General features: G+C 33.2%; 1 protein-coding gene across 1 annotated transcript in view; it reads left to right on the top strand.

Annotated features, from left to right (window-relative positions):
• The first annotated feature begins 1,684 nt into the window (after positions 1–1,684).
• Positions 1,685–21,658, top strand: part of LOC140434150 (rifampicin phosphotransferase-like) — a 41,088-nt gene continuing 21,114 nt past the window's right edge. The window contains exons 1-9 of the mRNA XM_072522203.1: positions 1,685–1,948; positions 7,493–7,620; positions 8,275–8,410; positions 9,574–9,733; positions 11,959–12,078; positions 15,838–16,056; positions 16,859–17,151; positions 17,546–17,709; positions 21,397–21,536. Of these exons, the coding sequence (XP_072378304.1) occupies positions 1,840–1,948; positions 7,493–7,620; positions 8,275–8,410; positions 9,574–9,733; positions 11,959–12,078; positions 15,838–16,056; positions 16,859–17,151; positions 17,546–17,709; positions 21,397–21,536 (1,469 nt within the window). The 5' untranslated portion in view covers positions 1,685–1,839. The remainder of the gene's footprint in view (positions 1,949–7,492; positions 7,621–8,274; positions 8,411–9,573; positions 9,734–11,958; positions 12,079–15,837; positions 16,057–16,858; positions 17,152–17,545; positions 17,710–21,396; positions 21,537–21,658) is intronic.

Genomic DNA, 21,658 nt, shown 5'->3' with positions numbered 1-21,658 from the left:
GTGGTAATCAAACACTTTAACTCAATGTTCTTTTGCTATTTCATCTACACTATATTTCTTAAATTTTGGTGAATACTGTTTGCATTTCTACAATAACTTTTTTTGAGTAAACCTTCTGCTGGCACTATTATTTCTTTGGTTATTAGCCAATCCAAGAGTTCTTGCTTTCTCCAGTTGGCGTTAGGTAACGGTCCCTGGCATTGTCCATGACTATTACAGAATTGGTTGGTAATAAATCTATCATTTGACTGAAATATTCCTCAAAAACATCAGCAGTCGTTTCTTCATGGTAGTCGTTCGTAGAATTTAAAATAAACTCTAGCAAGCCTCTATCAACAAATCCTTTATCTCCTCCAATACGAGTGATAACTAAACGGCGACCTTTACCATTTGGAAATTTTAAGCCCATAGACAAACCTTCTCTAAATGCCTGACGAGCTTTTGGCTTGTCAGGTAAAACGTTGGCATAGCCAACGGATTATCCATCAAAGGTGCTGCCAAGCGTTACAACATTCCTTGCTCAACGCTAGGTCTTGAACACAGAACACAAAATTCCGTAAGAAAGCTTGGAAGGTCACCGGTGTTGTCTGCAGTACAAAAAAATGATCTTGTCCAAAGAATTCACAGATTTACAGGGAGGGGGGAATGTAATCAGGGGTTTAATCAAGTAACAACTTCTGACTCTAAGTTTAAAGATGCAGGATTGCTTATTGTACCAGAAATTAAATTACCCACCGTGAAGAGGAAGTCAGCTTTAAACAGCAAGTTACCAAAGATATGTTCGTATCAACACCCAAATTGAATAATCCAATCAAAATTGTTAAAAAACAACGAAAGAATAGTTATATTGTTTCCTTTGTAACCTCTGCAGTAAAGAAGATATGCGCTTGTGTATAGTGTGCTATCGATATGTTTACGAGGCCTGTGTAGAACTGACTAAAGATAAAGATGACCACAGATAAATTAAATTAAACCTGTGATGGTGGTGGGAGCACAGTATATTGCTAAAGTAGCAATATACTGTGGTGGGAGTGTGCTGTAAGATAACAAAGGAAAGTACTTGTCCTCTGTCCTCCACCACAGATACCCTCAATGTGCTTACAGTATATTTTTCAGAAATGTTTGTTACGTTTGCAATACTTAATTGCCTTTATTTTTTCAGAAAAATGTGTAAGGTACTTTTCACTGTAGTTGCAGTACCTAATGTTGATATGGGCGGCAATAATAGGAGATCTGTGATCCTAATATTGCCATTCGCAACGACAATACAAAGGAATTTCTTATTTAGCTTTTGTTTAGTTTTTTAATATAATTAAAATACATTATTAAAGACAATACATTTCTTTACTAAATACTGTCCAAATATGTTTTCATTTATTAATAAAAGTGTAGGTTTTATTCCTAACCAAACGTTAAAGTAATTTTTACCGCGTTTGTCGACTAATACTGCTTTACCATTACAATACTTCTTGTGGTTAACTGTTATTATAATAATTATAAATTCTTCTATTTGTACCATCCGCATTTTGTTTTCAACTACTTGAGACTGTGTATCTCACTGTTATCAATAATGTGCAATAATTTCGACATACAATATTTTTATGTTGACTCGCCAAGTTGCACTTTACTTTTTATATAAATAGTAAGTGATAAAACTGACAAAGATCCGATTAAAATTATCTTCACATTTATTCTAGGATTTGCTACTATTTCTATTGAAGCACTTCTAGATGAACTTTGTTCAATGTCATCGTAGTTGAAGATCAACTCTAGTGAAATTAACTACAAATATTATTTAATATCTGCAAGCGAATGCAAAAATTGTAGTGAGAATAAACAATGGATGTGATAAATTTATTAATATGTTTTAGTTTCGTTATTGTGTTTCCGATTGTCGTTAGTATAATTGGGCCAAGGACATCATATATTAACTTCTTTACTTTAGAAGGTCTGTATTTAATAAGATTATAATGATAATAAATTTCAATAATAAATTTTCAATAATAATAAAATATTTTTTTTGCTCATTTATATTTTTTATTATACGTGGTAGTATTTTGTACGTTTTTGAGGCACTATCTTGAGTTGTATAATGTGTGTAAGGTGTATCATTTGAAATTCTGTTTGTGTTTGGACTTGAACCACAAAAAATTATAGCATACCTATAGTGTATTTTTATGTATGAGAGAGTAATAAAACAATAAATTATGTATGCAAATCCCTAAACTGTTGATACGGGTGACTCAATGAAAAACAGATATTTGTCAACAAGTTTACAGAAGTATATAGGAAAACAATTTTAAATTGAGTATGACCACCAGGTATAAAGGTTGGAGCAGAATAGAATACAATAGTTGTGAGGCTTACTAATCCCTAAATAAGGTTGCCAGTGTCGGAGTGATGGAGGTTAACAGGTACTAATGAATTTGCAAGAAATGTAAGATGTTTATTTTATTGGTTATATATAACCAATAAAAGTTTAATAAGTACCTACCTATTTCCAAAATAAAGTTTAATTCTTTAGATAAAATAAAACGTTTTATTTTATCTATTTGCAAAATAAAGTTTAATTCTTTGCCTATTTGCAAAATAAAGTTTAATTCTTTAGATAAAATAAAACGTTTTATTTTATCTGAAATGAGTGCATTCCACGAAGTAAGGGTTTCAACAATCAAACATTTAATTATTTAATTCCAGGAATCTACGACAGTAATTGACTAGATAATTACCTTCTAAACTTATTCCACAGAAAATGTGATAGTGGGTTTTTCCATTTTGTATATAGGAAGGTCCAAGTGGTGTATTCAAAATTCTTAACAGTTCACTAAAAGTAGGTACTTCAGTTGCAAGGTGCAGTTTATTGTGTATACTAGTGTTATGGAAAATTTGGAAGTGCCGTGTAAACGCCGAAAAATTGGTCCTCTAACAGTTAATGAAAAAACATTAATATTTAATTGTTTTAAATCATTTACAGACAAACGTTTATGTGAAAGTGTTGATGAGACCGTTGAGTTAGTTAGCAGTACACTTGGTGTTGGGAAATCTACGATTTACAGAGTTATTAAAGAAGAGAAATGTGGTAGTTTTCAAATGCCACGTAATGCTCCAGGGAAACCAAAATTTCAAATAGAATATCATTTTAAAGAAGGACTTCGACGGAAAGTGCATGAATTCTTCTTTAGACAAGAATTTCCAACATTGGATAAAGTTCTTGTCTCAGTTCGAGATGATAAGGATTACCCAGAAATGAATCGAAGTACGTTATGGAAACTTTTAAAAGAAGTAGGCTATTTTATTAGAAAGAAGCGATATTGTCATATGGAGAAGACATTTTCTAAGAACCATAAAGGAAATGAGAAACCAAAAAAGAAAAATATTTTATCTTGATGAAACATGGATCAACTAGGGTCATACACCAAATAAATTTTGGCAGGATGAAACTGTTACAAGTCAAAGGCACGCTTTTGTAAATAACTTATCTACTGGTTTAAACCCACCATCAGGAACGCAGGCTGATAATAGTACACATTGGCAGTTCAGACGGTTTTGTTGAAGGTGGTTTATTAACTTTTGAATCAACTCGTACCGGTGACTACCATGAAGACATAAACGCTGATGTCTTTCAAGAATGGTTCGAACAAATGATAGATCTTCTTCCTAAGAACTGTGTAATAGTAATGGATAATGCAAGTTATCACTCCAGACTTATAGAAGGACTGCCCACAACCAAGTGGTTAAAAAAAAACTTGCAGAATTGGCTGAGTTCAAAAAATATTACGTACCATCCCGGATCTATAAGAAAGGAACTTTATTCGTTGTGTGCCCTTCATAAAGAAAAATTAAAAAAATACGAAATTGATGAAATTGCCAAAAATCGTGGAATGACAGTACTTAGATCCCCACCATATCATTGTGAATTAAACCCGATTAAACTTGTATGGGCACAGATAAAGAGTGAAGTTTCAAGAAAAAATACCACTTTTAAAATTCATGATGTTAAACAGTTGTTTTTGGAGGCCGTAAATAATGTAAAACCTGAAAACTGGGAAAAGGCAGTAAATCACACTATTAAAGAAGAGGAAAAAATGTGGAAGCTGGACAATATTACTGATAAAATGATCGAGCCAGTTATTATAAATCTTGGTTCTGAAAGTTCATCTTCTGAATCTGATTTGGATTTGTAACAAGTAGCTGTAAGTTTTATATTAATATTTTTATTCATCTATTTAACATACCTTAGACGGTTTTAAAAACTCTTTTTCTCTTTTGTAATTTTTAAAAACTAAAAAAAATGTGAATTTTTTAAAACCCTTTTTAATGTAGGCCAGTCAGTTCTAATATAGTGTGTGATAAAAGAGGTCACTTTTGTTTACATACACATAACACTTTATAACACTGAAATAATTCATTTATTTTTTACAATTATTCAAAGTAATTTTTCAATTAATCTTGAGCACGCCCATGGAGTGGTCGGAGCTACCAGTTAAAATTATGCTAATTACTCTCTCGTTCATAAAAATAAACTATAATGATAGACTGCATTTGTGCTAAATATTACCTATGTTATTAAGGAACTTACAGATACATGTTCTTTTAGCTATCTTAATAAACTACAAGTAGATGTAAATGCAAGACAATATCACAGTTTAATGCTAAACAATGCTAAAAGAATTCTCTAGCAATATATTAATATATTGATACGATTATTCTACTCTGGTTTAGATATTAGTCAATTTATCTGAAATTTAAAAGATTCGATTACCGGTATTGATTGATGTTGAAATTTTACAAGTGGTAGCTTATTAGCATTCCCTAATAATTTAAATAATAAAAAACCAGTTTTGTTCGTATTTACGCACAAAGAATTATTACTACACCAATCTTTCATATACAGGGTGTTTCTTTGGGAAAGTAACATACGTAATAATAATTAAAAAAAGAGGGCACTTAGGCGATATTAAAAACCCCACACTAGGTGTTGTCATCAGGTGCCACCAATCACGCACCTCGATGTGCATTGCCCTTCCTTCTGGAACATATAATTTAATTGGTTGAGAAATGAAAAAGTTTCATATAAAAGTTAATTTATTTTTAAATATGGGATATTTTCGGATCTCAGGTCAGTCAAGTATAGTCAGTGTCAACACATAGTTTTACCCGTGTAGGGTAGCTCCCTAGAGCACTTTGCTCGAAGGGCTCTGAATCTTTCTAAGACTCTGAAGCTGAGTTTTTTTCTTCTTAGAAAGAATGTGTTTTATTTCCACCTCTAATAAAACCATAATGGCATTGTCTCTTCAAGATAATGCCACAATAAGAGCGTACCGGCCAACTACGCAATATTACACCATATTGCGCAATAGCTGGACAAATTAATAAACATGGAAACTTGCACCAAGTTGCTAACACATTCACCATACGTTTATTAATTACACCGGAGACGACATGGCGCCCAACCTTTTAACGAACTCTACCACGACTCCGAGACGTCAGAGTTCTCATGCTCCGCGATCGAAAATCGCAAAAAGTTCCAACACGATGCCTGCATCAAAACCACTCAAGAAAACAGCGGGGAGAAGCATCGGATGTTAGTACACCAAACTAACATGCCGATATCCAGCTTCTGCAGCCCTGAAACCGTCGATGTGCCACATCTCCGACGAGCCAGCCTACTTGATGCTAAGTACCTGATGCAATGGATGTCTCCGCAGTAGCCAGTGGCTGCCTGCCCTACCATTATGTGGTCCAGAGCACCACGGAGGCTCAGGCAAACTCACCGGCGACATGCAGATGGGAAATGTACAGCTAGAGAGGACGAAGCCGCCGTAGAACGAGCACGTCGTCGAGGATGGACCTGCAGATGCTGTCAACAACACCGACCACCGCCTGTGAGTGTTTTTATGCAGTGCAAATGCGCGCTACGCGAGTGTAAGTGCGTGTACGCGAGTGTAGTGTGTTTTAGAGGACTGTAAGTAGATTTGACAATATGGACATATACACTTTTGATATATTTTATGCATTTTTTCTTTTCTATATTTGAATTGTAAAAAAATTGTTTTTCTTAAGTTTTTTTAATAAAATCAGCTTTTTTTATCAGCCTCAGAGTCTCCAAAGCAGGGGGGATGTCATCAGGTGCCACCAATCACGCACCTTGATGTGCATCGCCCTTCCTTCTGGAACATATAATTAAATTTAATTGGTTGAGAAATGAAAAAGTTTCATATAAAAGTTAATTTATCTTTAAATATGGGACATTTTCGGATCTCAGGTCAGTCAAGTATAGTCAGTGTCAACACATGGTTTTACCCGTGTAAGGTAGCTCTCTAGAGCACTTTGCTCGAAGGGCTCTGAATCTTTCTAAGACTCTGAAGCTGAGTTTTTTTCTTCTTAGGAAGAATGTGTTTTATTTCCACCTCTAATAAAACCATAATAGCATTGTCTCTTCAAGATAATGCCACAATAAGAGCGTACCGGCCAACTACGCAATATTACACCATATTGCGCAATAGTTGGACAAATTAATAAACATGGAAACTTGCACCAAGTTGCTAACACATTTTCATACGTTTATTAATTACACCGGAGACGACAGTGTTTGGTTTATTTTGTTGACTTCTTACTTAGTTCATCATTTTTTAACCGCACTGTATATTTTTTTATATTTGGCACGCGAATATTCTTTAAAGTGTCCGATCGATTAGTTTATTTACAATTATAAGAAATTCAGGTCCGTAATAAAAATATTTGAAAAATACTCCGACCCAAACACTATATATACTTTGAATTTTCGACAAAATATTTTTTACTGGTGAAATTTTTAATTAATTTGAATTCTCAAATTATGGGAATTGCAGGAACTCGAAGTAAAAAAACAAATGAATGCGACTTAATTTCAATTATTAACATTATTTAATCTAAATTGGTAAAATGTTAACATTTCGGCATTTTTTTTTATTATGTGCGACAAATAATTTATAGCAAATATACTTCTTTAATTAATGAATAATAAGGAGTCGACAAAAAATACATAACCTAAGTCAACGAAGTGTCTTAAAATTAAAAAAAAACAGCGAAAATTTTCAGAAAAATATCTTTTAACACCATCTAGCACCCCTCCATCCGCTGTTATAGCACTTTATAGATATCCAACACAAAGGAATCTGCTTTTACCGTCTTATCTATAACATCCAAAGGCTGGTCTATATTTTCTGCACTCAATCTTTTAACCTTGGTCTTCGTAGTATTAATGCTTAAATCTGGAGATTTAACGTCCCACTTTAGTGCATTTAGTTTAAGTTGCATGTTGATAAATCTTTGCGCTAAAAGACATATGTCATCCGGAAAGTACAGATCCATATGACCAGTCAAATCCCATTGACTTCACCCACTTTTTGAGATTGTTGTTTAATCTTGTTAAATAAAGTTTCTTAATAAATAAAACTATCATAAAACATCAAACTATGTTATCAATTTTAACTAAATATTTATATTTAAGGTTTATTATGGAGAATATTCAGCTTCTTAAGTAAAAGTATAAATAAAAAGTATAAAGAAAAATATGCTCAGAGAATTAGCAGCTTAAAAGAAGACGTCCAAAGCGAAATTATTATTCCTACGTTAAAAGTGAGTATTTTTATTTAGAGCATTAAATCTGGTAAAAAATGTCTGAAGAGAAAAGTCAAATTTCCTGTATATATCATGATCTGGGACAGCATGTCGTCTAAAGGTGTGGAAAAGTTACATTTTATCGATGGGATTGTAAACACGGACAAATATTTGAATATTGTAGAAGAATCTCTTTTACCGATTATGGAACATTTTTTAACATCAGCGGAAGATTTTATCTTCCAAAAGGACGGCGCAGGTTGTCATACCTCAAAAATTGTGTGGACATTGTGTGGCGAATGGAGACTTTGTGGCGCGAAATGAAAAATGCTTTGAGAAAATATTCTGTCAGGTCCGTCAACTAATTGAAGGAAAAATTGCAAAAAGTATAGGATTCGTTTACACTAGCATTTTGTCAGAACTTGGTAAAAACTAGGTCTCGAAGAATTGTGGATGTGATTAAAAATAAAGGGGATGCTTTAATTTGCACATAAATACAACCTAATTTTTTAACATTATTCTCTTATTAATTGTTCTGCTTTTATTCCTGAAATCTGTAAGCTTACCTGATCGCCGCAAGAGTTTTAGAATCTCTACAATGACTTGCTTCATGTAGTTAAGTTTGTGTGTTGTCATAGAATAAAAATAATCTTATTAATTATACGTTTTTAGCATTCTGAAGAACAAGGTTTTTATGGTACAAATCAGGAAGGAAACAGCTTGTTGTTAAGAATTACCCTAACAAAAAACACAATAACTACTGTCTATCTGCATTTACAAGTTCAAAATAATACCTACACCCTACCAGGTATGTATTAAAAATTAAAAAGAGTTTAAATAACTAATTGCATGGAAAAGAAAATGCGAAGGCATGGGAGTACCGGTACGGAACGAATACCTATATACGTTAAGCTTTGCAGACGATCAAGTAGTGATTGCACAAGACCAAGACGACCTCAGCTACATGATGAAGAAACTACAAGAAGAATATACCAAGGCTGGCCTAGATATTAACCTCGCGAAAACAGAGTACCTATCTACACGTGAAGAAGACATAGAAGATCTACAGATTGATAACAACGTAACAATCAAAGGCAAGGATAAATTCAAATACTTGGGGTTTATAATCATGAAAAAGGCAACAACAGAGGAAGAAATTACACGAAGATTAGGACAAACAAGAACAGCAATCCGACAACTTAACTCAGTATGGTGGGATAGACACCTAAATATGAAGACAAAAACACATATTTATAAAACATTAGTGCGAAGTATTATGACATATGGGGCTAAAAATTGGATCATAAACAAGAAACACAGCAGTAACAGAAAGTTGCAGAGTAACAAAAATGGATAGGAGAAGTGATGACGAAATAAAGCAAAGAACATCAATAGAAACAGACATACTAACATATATAGAACAAAAAAGACTAAAGTGGTATGGACATGTAAGAAGAACTAGCGACAGCAGATGGATAAAGAGAATAACCAAATGGAGCGCCATAGGAAGGAGGAAAAGAGGACGACCCCGAAAATCCTGGAGGAACGAAGTAGACGACGCCATGAGTAAGAGAGGCCTAAACGATGGAGAATGAAACAACAGAGAGAGATGGAAACGGTTGAGCGAAGGAAGGCAGTGAATACTGTAGAATCCCTAAATATATAATATATAAATAACTAATTACACAATTTAAGAGAATGCAAACCCAGAACTTTATGCTTTCCACCTTTATTAGAATGTGTCGATAAAAACTTTAAAATAAGATAAATTTCTTTCAAGCATGAAAAAAAAATGTTTCAAAAGTTGATCTTTAGTGATCATGGAATGAAATGCATGACCTTGTCAATAAAAGAAGAAAAATATTAGCTACTGAACAGTTTATAATTACTACATTGTGCGATCTCAAATTGTATTTTTTAAGTAACGTCTCTACTTTACATTCAAATAATTTTAAACAATAATTTCTTTAGTTGAAAATGGGATTTTGGAGACTAATGTTCCGAAAAACCGTTGGAAAATTGATGGTTTGAATCTCGAGGTCGTGGAGCCTTTCAAAAGGTTAAGGATCTGCTTTAATGGAATACTAAAAACTGATAGAGATACCACCGATCATATTCAGTTTAATTTTATGTAAGTTATGCTCCTTAAATATTTTATATTATACATATATTACTTTAGGTATTTCATAAAATTTTTTTCTGCTAGATTTGGTAAATTTTCCTTTATAGGCAGCAACTATAAACATACTAAAAGAAAATTAGTTGTAAAAAATTAGTGTTGCTGTTAAATTTTAAAGGTCTCTTGGATGACACAGGAAGATAAGCTTACAATGATGAATGCAGGGAAGGAACTGATAAATATTGTTAAAAGAACCAGATTATTTTGGTTATAACAAGAAAATACTTAGACTATTACGACTAATCATTCAGGAAAAAGTCACAAAAAGCGATAGATTCACCAAAAAAAAAAAAACAAAAGGATAATGAATCAAAAATCTTAAACGAATAATCTGTTTCAAAACCATATATGGTTCCAGATCATGTTGGTACAAAACTGTTTCATGATGTTGTTTCATTGTAAATTTTTTGAAATCCCCTCGTATATGTATTAATTGAAATCCCCTCATATATGCATTATAATAACGAAGAATTTTTTTCATGTTTCTTAGTTCGTATCTTTTAAGTTAAAATACCCGAAATATATTTCAATTCCTTCTTAGGTCGGCTCGAGTTAATATAAACCATCTTAGAGTTGTTTATTTATTTCGCAGCTGCGTAGTTCCTCGATATTTCTTTGTTCAAACCGCCCGATACTCCGTTTTCAAATTAATAATTTGCGTCTTAATTCCAGTGTATACGTTTTGTTTACACCAAGATTGTGCGAATGAATTTTAAAGATAATTTCATCACTTTCGTTGGAGCCGCGGTGAAGAGCGGTGGTCTTCAGCGTTATGTCCAAATTTTACGTCAAATTTGAAATATTCCTCGTTGTTCGTCTTTTTTTTTAAAGTTCAGTTACAGTTTTAAGTGAGTTTTGAAATGTTGCCATTGTATTCAGTTATACCTATTCCTGTTTTTAAGAAGGCAAGTCCAGTTTAGTTTCCAAGGTTTGTGTTCCAGTGACCCAATTTCCTTTTTGTTTGTGTGTCAGAGATTCCCAGCCATTGTTGAGTTTTTAAGAAGTCCAGTTTACAGCTCAAGTGTAATTTTTGTGAAACTCAGGTAACTTTTTAGTGTTTGTTTAATTTTCAAAGTGTAAATTTTAGGTTTTACCTTTAGCTGTCATTTAAATTCTTGTTTTAAATTTAATGTTAATTTATGACAGCTCGTTTTAGTATTTTTGATATTGATTTGTTTTGTTTTTAACCTCCATGCAATTTTGTAAGTTTATGTAGTATCTCCAACTCCTGGAGTTTGTAAACGGATGCCATGTAAGTTTTTTCTGTATTTTTTGAATTGTAACTATTCATATAGTATTTTTGTATTGTATTATTTTTATAACTGTTTGTGGTGACACAACAATAAATGTTAAATTTTGTTTCTTAACATTTTGTTTATTTTTTTTAACTAACCCTTTTTGAGTTTTATTTGAAAAATATATGTTCTGCATTTCTAATAGTTATTTCCCTACAACTAGTTGTTGTAATAGTTATACTTAGGCACCTCGAAGTGACGCCCTTTCTAAATTACTAGAGGTGTTTCCTGTTTCTTTTTGTTTTGTTTGTCCCAGGAGATTCATGACCTTTTGTTTCATATTTTTGTAGTTGTCCCAATCTGACCCCTTGTAATTTACTTATCCACGACCCCAGCTCTCCTAACAAACTCTGAGTGCCGTTCGCACAAGTAGCGTTTATTTTGCTTGCCCTATCTCCACCCCCATAGTTTCTGTCCCCAATTTTCTACTCCTTATAATAATACCCCATGTGGTAGGCAAAATATTTCGTTACAACGTAATGATGTCTGTAAAAAAAATGGCCAGGAACTTCTGATTTAAAAGTAGAGCTAAAAGATTTTGAATCTTTTAGCGTTTATTGCTGATCAGGGTCTGTTTGTCTAACTATACTAGTAATTTTGATCGTCACAATACGACGGGAGATTCAATCAATTGCCATCTAGAGTCACTTCACTCGTATTCTAGCATTCAGTGTCATACATTACAGTAGGGCTTGCTGATAATTTCAAATTTTTATTAAACTGAGATGCTATAAGGTCAGTAGCTAAACAATTTTCTCAATAAAATCATACAATTATTTTTATAATAAAGGATAAAACGGTTGTTCTCATACTACAAATTATTTTAGTCATTGATGTACTTAAAAGAGATTTATTTTAATGTAATATTTTATTATGTTTTAGTTTCAATGCCTCATGTTCATCATTTTATTTCCCCAGTGATATTGATGATACAATATTTCGAAAATTTCTCTTATTTGAAAAAGTCAAAAGTATCTTCGGCTCTTCCTGTCAACCACTATTGTAAGTATTAAGTATGTATTATAATGTATTTGATTTATTCGATGTATAGATCGGTATGGTTTGAAGGCGAGAAAAAACTCAAACTTCGAAAAAAAATCAACCAATCAATCAATTAGTTTATAACGTTCTACGCCGTCTTCTGATTTCCAGTCTCCATTTATCTCAGTCGTTCCAAAGGTATTCTTTAACCCTCTGCCTTAAGTCTTTATTGATTCCTTCTCTCCAACTTAATCTCGGTCTACCTTGCTTTCTTATTTCATGCGGTGTCCAGTTCAATATTTTGTTCATTCATTCTTTAGACGTGTCCATACCATCTTAGTTGATTTATTCTTATGTCCTCTGTTATATTGTGCTTAACACCCATAATTTCTTTCGTTTCTACTCTTGATTTTCCAGCCGTTCTTCTCCAGAAGTCCATTTATGTTGCTTCTAATGCTTTTAAGTTTTTTTCCTTTCAGTGGCCATATCTCATTTCCATATGTAACAATGCTTTTTATAATGCTGTTATAGATTTTGTCTTTGTTTTCTTTGGAGATTGCTTTGTCCCAAAGTACACTGTTTAAGTGCCCAATGGTTTGTCTTCTCTGGTTATTTCTATGTTTAATTTCTTCGTTTATTTTGCTATCGTTGGTTATTTGCATGCCTAAATATTTGTATTTTGGACAGTGATTTATTTCTCGCTGCATTACAGTATGGATGTGTGTTGTAACAGATCTTGGTTCGAGCTCGCAAAGTTTTGCATGACTCGAGACTATTTATTGTAAGGTATAATAATGAATCATCGTTTCGCGCAATGTATTTATGTGTTGTTGTTAATATTGAATGAAGACCTGTTCGATTATCCAGTATTGGTATTGGATAGAGACGATATAAAGTATATTGTTCTGCATCAGTTAAAAGAATATTTAAGACGAATACAATTTCTTGTGTCTAGTTGATAGGCTTGTAATTCGATAATATCTAGATATTGAGCTAGATTCGAAGTATAGATTGATAATGGAAGATTATTTTTTTGTAACGATTGTGATATATGCCTAAGCGATTCAATTAAATCAAATGGGGTGATGATTGAGCTATGTAATATTTTTAATCGAGCAAAGGTTATGGCATTTACTATATCATTTAAAGAATTTTCCATAAATGAATAGCTTTCCATTAGTAATTCACAAAAGTTTAGTATATCGATTTGAGATTGATAGAATTTTAATTGGTCAGAGATATCCATTATTGACGCTCGAATTTCTTTAATATTATTGTTGAATGTTTCCTCATCTATTTGTAATTTCCGGATTGTGGCGTTAAAGTTCTTAATAACAGAAGTGGTAACCGATATTTGGTTTTTTAATAGGTTTTCAATTTGATACTCATCGCGGGTTATTTTATTTATACATTCATTGAAATATTCGCCATCTGACGAATCTAAGTTTCCGGTAATTGATTTCCATATCGAACCTATTCCGTTAATAAGCCCTCGTTTCTCTCGGAATGTGTATTGTTTCGTATCAGCCATTATTTCTGTATATGTGAGATTAACAGAACTAGAGATTTGTTTAAGAAGACTTATCTGAGTTTGGACTTTGGATTTGAATGCCAGAATTCGAGGTACATCTTCTTCAATGGTATCCAATAAATTTTCTAAGATTTTGTCGTTTTTGTCGATAACGTCTCTTAAATTTTGAGATTGGTTTCTTAATGAAAAAGATTCCAATGGTATTGTTGATTGGAGTTAACGTTTACTGGGAGTAAATGACTGGAATCAGTCCGAGGAATCTGAAAGAAAATTACTCATGATAGGGTTTTAATCTATCAAAATTCACTTTTGTTGTTCTATATAAAGGTTGGCTAGCTTATATAATTTGCTTGTACCGTACTTGAGTAGCTCAGGTGGGATATTTCCAGGGCCTGGTGATTTTCTATTCTTTAATGCTTGGCATACTCGTGCTACTTTGACTTTGTGGTCCATCCTAATTGAGGAAGCTATAAGCTATGTACTTGCACCTCTAATTATGTTTGAGGTGTTTGCAAATATTCTGTCCTTTCTTTCGCCAGTAGATTTTCGAAGTATTCGTCCCATTTATCTAGGCTGGTCAGTTAGATGATGTCTTTAGTCTTATCTTGTCGAAGAGATCGAAGTATTTTCCAGCTTTCGGTGCTTCTGCTACCTACCAAATAGGTGTTTATTCTGAAGCAGTTTCTTTCCCAGCTTTCGTTTGTCTTCTTAGTTTACTAAGACTAAGAAGAAACGGCTAGATTAACTAAGAAAACAAATTAGTATGCTTCGCGTTCACAACACTACCAATCTTTGTAAAATTGTAAGTACCGGCATATTATCGCCATTTCAAGTTTATCACCCATCATCATTGTCATTAGCAATTTTTAGTCCACTGCTGAACATAGATCCCTCATAAATAATTCCATTGCATAAGATCTTGAGCACCTTAAATCCAGTTGTAATGGATGCGCTTAATATCATCCGACCACTTTGAGGAGGACGTCCTCTATTACTATAAGCTGTCTAGGTCTCCATTCAAAAATTTACTTGGTAGTCATCTCTGACTCTGGCAACATGCCCTACCCAGTTACTGCGATCGTAACACCAGTTTTAAAACTCCGTCTATGAGTATCACTTGTATTCTATTAGTTGCTTTTCTGGTAAGGATAATGTTTCTGCTTCATACGTTAGAACTAAGACTACAGACTGATCAAAGACCTTCGTTTTAAAGCACATGGGAATATCTGATGTAGAAACTTTGCTCAGTTTTTCGTAAGTTGCCCATTTTAGTCCTATGCTCATGTTTAACTCTGTTGCTTGATTGTCTCTTCCTAATTTAATCTTGTAGCCCAGATACTTGTTCAATTTGCGTTCCATTAGTTGCAATATTTTTGGCCAGAACAAGGTTGGTCATGTACTGTGTTTAGATAAAGTTTATTGTAAGGCCAACTTGTTTACAATAGCTCTGAATGTCTTGAAGACGTTGGCAGGTATGATCTACCCGGTCTGCAATAATAACTATGTCGGCTACGATCTTCAAGAAAGTCCCCATTTATTTTAACTCCAATATTTTCCCAATTACTGTTTCTCACAATACTCTGTAATAAAACGGTGAATAGTTTAGTAGAGATGGTGTCTCCTTGCTTGATCTGCTTCTACAAGAGAAATGTATGTGTGTTGCCATAGTCCATAGTACATTCTGACTGCAGCCGTTGTGCTATTATATATTATATTCTGAAGAAGAGTTGATCACCACTGCACCCTAAAAGAGCTCTTAAGATAGAACCATGTTGTACTGAGTCAAATGCTTTCTCAAAGTCTACAAATAATATTAAAGGCTTATTGTATTCTATACCTTTTCCTATCAAACACTGTATTAATTGTAGGTGGTTATTCGTTCCAAAGCCACTAAATTCGCCGTGCTCTAGTGGTTGGTGAAAAGCTTAAGTCCCAGTCCGTTTTTCATTATTCTCATAAAAAGCTTATATAAATGAGATAAAAAGATGATAGGTCTGTAGTTTCTAATTTTTGTTACAGTGTGTATCCATTTTCTAACTTAATCTTTTGAAATATTAATTTTTCACAGAATTACGACAAAAGACATGAAACAACAATTAATAAATTGTTTTCATTTAAGAGTATGACAGTAGATAGCGGCTTTCCATAGCTATAGCTTTTATTATTCATATATACGCATTCATTCGGTTTCATAGTGGTAATTTTTATGAGTCGCTATTCACTTTTTATTAACAACATATTATTTACAGGAATGACCAAATTGAACTTATTCAATTTGGCGTTTTAAAAGGGTTATTAAGAAAAAACTCATCAGAAGAAATTGTGCTACATTTGCCTACCTGTAGAACGAGGTATAAAGGAATAGAAAGTAAATATGTATACAGTAAAGTGTTTTACATAAATGCTATTGACGAATGTGGAAATAGCTTTCATATTGGAATAAAACATTTTAAAAATGGATCTTCCAGGTAAAAAATACTCGTTTATTATTATTTATCGGTGCATACTCGTTCGTTTCCAAGGTAAAACAATCCTTTTAATTATATACTATATATAGTTCGCCTGAATAATACCGTAAAAGACCGTATACTAGTTCGCTCCCATGGTTATGCGGGTTAAATATTTATCTACTAAGTTCTAGGAAAATTAGCAACTCTGAGTTGCTTCCATAAAGTCCTCGTAGACACACCGTCTCAGGACTAGCAACTTTAACGTGGAGTCATATGTCGCCATGTTACCTAATCCAACGGTAACTTTAACATCCTAATAATTTATAAGAAATACTGTCAAACAAATGTAACTAATTATTTGTTAACGGGTTTTTACCCATATATTTAGTGGCTACATTCATGTATTCCTAGACACTGATGATGGAATAATGGATTCCGAAAACGTTTTGTCTAACACAGTCCGTTTGGGTTTTTAAATATATACCTTTTACACAGGATTTTAATTAATTTTTTAATATATGGTATACAGCCAACTACAGGCACGTAGATTCCTTGTGGACTACAGAAAAACTTTATTTTTCGGAAAGGGTTGTGCAGAAGAAAATACCTGACTTTTTTCAGAATTAGAGAACTCTCCCATAAAAATATAAGTTTCATATACATGATTATTTCATAATTTTTTATCCTAAATGCAGCTTTAATAATAAATAATGCTGTAATAAAATTTTGCATCCTTAAAATTTCATTTTTTTCTACTTCTTTTATACCGTCACTCTGATATACCGTTTTTTACTGGACTATATATATTTCTATATTTTAGATTAGTTTATGGCTTTTCATACTTAACCGCAAGAGACCAAAGATATCCAATCACCAGCATACATATTGAGGAGTTTTTATCAGTAAAAGGAAATATATTGCCAGAATATATCATCGCTACAGCTAGAGCAAATAACAAAACTTTTAAAATAAATATATTGATACATAAGACTGAAATTCAAGCAACAAAAACTAGTTATATAAAAGGATATGCTATATATACTGCAGCTTGTGGTTGCAATATCAACGAAAACGAAGGCAGAGCATGTGTTGAAGCTAGGTATCCATTCGAAGGTAAGTTCTTAGTAGTTATTCAATATACTAGAGGGCGTAGCGCACATTATGTTGTATTTAAGTGCATTTTCCAACAAAAATAAATTATTAATCAAATAATATAGGTACATATGAACTCGTGCTTTATTGTTCACAAATATGGTAGATATTACAGCTTTTGAAGCTGGTATTGCTTCAACTGCATATTTAAGTCTCTCAAAAAGTACGTTGCCGAATATTTTATATATTATGCAGAACGACATTGACCAGACCACCACCGTTAACGAAGTTATACTTTTAGAGTTGTTTTTCATTAGCTTCGAAGGACCACCAAAGGCGGATAGACTCACTTCTGAAATATTTAGACAGCACAAGATGTGGAAACAATTTGTCAATTAATTTATTGATGTTTCAGGTCCAAATAACTTTGTTCCTGAAAAAAGACTAACGGAAAAAATAGTCGATTCGCTACCAAATATATTATTATGTGATATAAAAGATGAAAGGTCTCAAATTGTTGATCTAACTGGAGGAAAAGGTTGTTCGCTAGCATTGCTAACATCTCTACACTCATCTGAGGTAACATTTTTATAATAGAACTGTTCATTTTCAATTGACTTACTCTATTTACTTCATACAACTTATTTCATTTGTAAATGTTTTAATAGCATAATTGTTATGTAAATTAATGAAGATTTGACAAAATCACCCGACCAAATATTCTTATTTTAAGATACAGGTTATATTTAAATAGATAAAAATTAAATTTGATAATTATTTTAAAATCCATTGTATGTATTTTTGATATTTTCCAGCAACTTTAAGTATTATACTATAAAATTATATATAAAATACATTGACGCAAATGCTTGGTTTTCCGAGATACGCGGTGTTAAAATTTGTCTTGTTTTTCTTCTTCCTTTTCCTCAGCTTTTCCCTTTTCAGAAGTCGGTGTTCCTTACTCTTCGTCGCCACTCATTTCTGTTTGTCGGATCTTCTTCACGTACACCTTTCTTCCTCAAGTCCTCTGCCACACAGTTCTCTTCTCTTCGGTTTTTCCTCTCTCATACATCAACTGTCTCAAAACAAAGAAGGTATCCCTTGCTTTTCTTCCTGGCATAAATCCAAACTGTTCTTCTATCGATTTTTCTCTCTTTAAACCTCGCTTTACAGTTCTCTCCCAAATTTTCATTGTGTGTGACATTTATTTTATTCCTCTATAGTTCTTACACTCCTGTATGTCCTTAACACTCTCTCTCTCCCTCTTTGAATTGAGCATCCTTTCTTTCTCATATCGTACTCATTATTTGCCACAAAGTATCAACACCTTCATCTCCTCCCTCTCTTGTGGTTTTCCCATTACTGAGGATTGCGATTTCTTCCAATATCCCTAACAATTTTTTACCTCTCGCTATCATGCTATCACCGATATTATATTCTCAGTTGGGATCCTGCATCCTCTGTCTCTCCTTTGGTGTTCTTCATTTAACAACTTTCTAAAGTACACATACCCAGACTGGAACAACGCTACTATGATTCTATTACACAAAGCAGGAAACACAGCTAATTTAGAGAATTACAGACCGATTAGCCTCCTCAGCCATATATATATATATATATATATATATATATATATATATATATATATATATATATATATATATATATATATATATATATATATATATATATATATATATATATATATATATAAGTTGTTTACGCGAATACTAGTTAAGAGAATGGAAAGAAAATTAGAGACTTATCAACCAAGGGAACAGGCAGGATTCCGAAAAAGTTACGGAACAAATGACCATCTACAAAGTATAAAAACCCTAATAGAGAAAGCAGTGGAATACAATAAACCTCTAGTTCTAATATTTATCGATTTTCACAAAGCCTTTGACACAGTTGACCTAAGCAAAATATTACAGGCGCTTAAAGAATGCAGGCTAGATTATAGATATACTAAATTATTATACAAAATATACCTATAGGCAACAACCACTGTCAGATTACATACTAACAGTAATCGCATAAAAATAGAACGGGGGGTTAGACAAGGAGACCCAATGTCACCTAAACTTTTTAATACGGTGCTAGAACATACTTTTAAGAATTTGGATTGGATGACAAAGGGAATAAAAATAGATGGAGAATATCTAAACAACTTACGTTTCGCCGATGATATACTTGTAATAGCTAAAGATCTAGGTATGGCAAGAGAGATGGTACAGGAACTCGTTGTGGCTACAGAAAATGTAGGTTTAAATATAAATATCTCGAAAACAAAAATCATGACTAATTTGGTACCCAACCAGAATATCAGTATTGGTGGGAAAGAAATAGAACTCGTAGATAGATATAAATACCTGGGACATGAAATTATGATTGGCAGGGATAACCAGACTCATGAACTGAAGAGAAGAATCAGCCTTGGGTGGGCAGCATTTGGAAAACTGAGAGAAACTTTTAAAAGTGAGCTGCCCACATGCCCAAAGAGAAAGGTATTTGATCAGTGAGTCCTCCCAGTCTTGACGTACGGAGCGGAAACACTTACCTTAACAAAAGCAACAGCTACCAAACTGAGAGTCACGCAGAGAAGAATGGAGCATGAAGACATCAGGAGAAGAACCCGAGTGACTGACATCATCGAGAAGATAACCAGACTAAAATGCAGATGGGCAGGACACATAGCCAGAATGACAGATGGGCGATGGACAAAGAGGTTATTGGAATGGAGGCCAAGGGAAGACAAGAGAAGCGTCGGTCGACCACCTACAAGATGGACTGACGATTTAAGAAGACTCAATAAAAACTGGATAAGAGCGGCGCAAGATAGACAGGGTTGGAAACATGAGGAAGAGGTCTATGTTCAGCAGTTGACTCTTGAAGCTGGATGATGATGATGATGAAAGTACCCATACCTCAGTGGTGTCAATTTTTTTTAAAGAGAACAAGATGTATGTCACTGAGATATTTCAAATTAAAAATCATTTTAAATTTCTCGTTCAATTTGTGATAATAAATCTTTTTTACCATTTTTTCATATGACGCGCGGTTTTTATAAAAAAAAAACATCTTAGCGAGTGTTTTCTATTTGTTTAATAAATTGTCTAGTAGTCTACTATCAACATTTATCAGTTATTTTATTTAGCTACTGTGAAAATTAGTCCAATGTTAAATTCTTCTTCTCGTGCCACTCCTAGCGGAGATTGGATATCATCATGGCCACTGCGACTTTGTTAGCAGCGCGCATAAAAAGTTCAATCGAACTACACCCGAACCATTCACGTAGATTACGAAGCCACGATATTTTTCTTCTTCCCATACTTCTTTTGCCCTTAATTTTGCCCTGCATGATATTTCTTAAAAGTTCGTACTTTTCACCTCTCACAATGTGCCCCAAGTATTCCATCTTTCTAGTTTTTATCTCATTTAGAATTTCGCATTTTTTGTCTAAAGTTTGGAGTACTTGCGTGTTAGATACGAAATGTTAAATTATCGATTCTTCTTTATATTTACAAAGATAATATTCATTTGGTGAAAGATTCTAAAATAGCTATAGAGAAGTAAAAGGAAGAGGCCAAAGGGTCTGTGGATTTATAACTTGACGGACTGTAAACGTAGACTTAGAACGTAGAATTTTTGCACATGAATAGAAACAGTGGATAGAGTTGGTGACCATATATGAGTGACATTAACCGACATTAACATAACCTATTAATTCTTCTTCTTATATACGATTCATAAACAAACTGTGTTTATTTATACTATTGTTTATTATAATATTTTTCCGTCTTGCGTGTTGTTGCTAAGAGCATTTGGCTGATAGTTGTGCCCCTATCGCGCATCAGAGTGCTATAGAGGAAAATAGATGATCTGGAGCATTGGAGCGCGGTGGAGTGACTCCTGTTTTTAACTCGAGTTAATACACCTCGCTCCAACGAATTGTTACACCCGAACGTAATTCTTAGGGGTAAACATGGCTCACAGGCTGGGTTTAATTAAATTGCTTGCTTGCTTGCTTAAAAGTTGGCCAACTCTTCTGTTCCATTCCGTTTCACTTACGTTCGGTCATGCGTTTACGTTCATTTATAAATAAGAGTACACAAAATTCTATCTTGATCTTTTTCCAGTGCGTCTACGTTTACAGTCCGTCAAACTATAAATCCAGCTAAATTGTATGGTGCGTTTTTTAATTGGATATGGATAAATTATAGTTTCGTTCAAAAATTTTAGTTTAAAATTTTTTTTATGTTGTAGTTTAAGATTCCAGACGGCTTTATCATAACAGTAAATGCTTATGACCTTTATATTAACGGCGAACTAGTACGAGAAATAAATTCCCTCAGTGATATTTGTTGTGGAAAAAAAGGAGGAAAGCTTGAAGAAGCATGTAACAGGTATATTAATATATCATGTATAAGCCCTATGCAATATTATAACTTAGTTACTTATTCATCAACATTCTTCATTTGTATTTATCAGAATGTGAAAATGACTTTACTAAATATATTTCTGTAAA

This window comes from Diabrotica undecimpunctata, chromosome 2, assembly GCF_040954645.1.
Source record: "Diabrotica undecimpunctata isolate CICGRU chromosome 2, icDiaUnde3, whole genome shotgun sequence".
NCBI lineage: Eukaryota > Metazoa > Arthropoda > Insecta > Coleoptera > Chrysomelidae > Diabrotica > Diabrotica undecimpunctata.
This window is presented reverse-complemented; position numbering and strand designations above follow the sequence as displayed.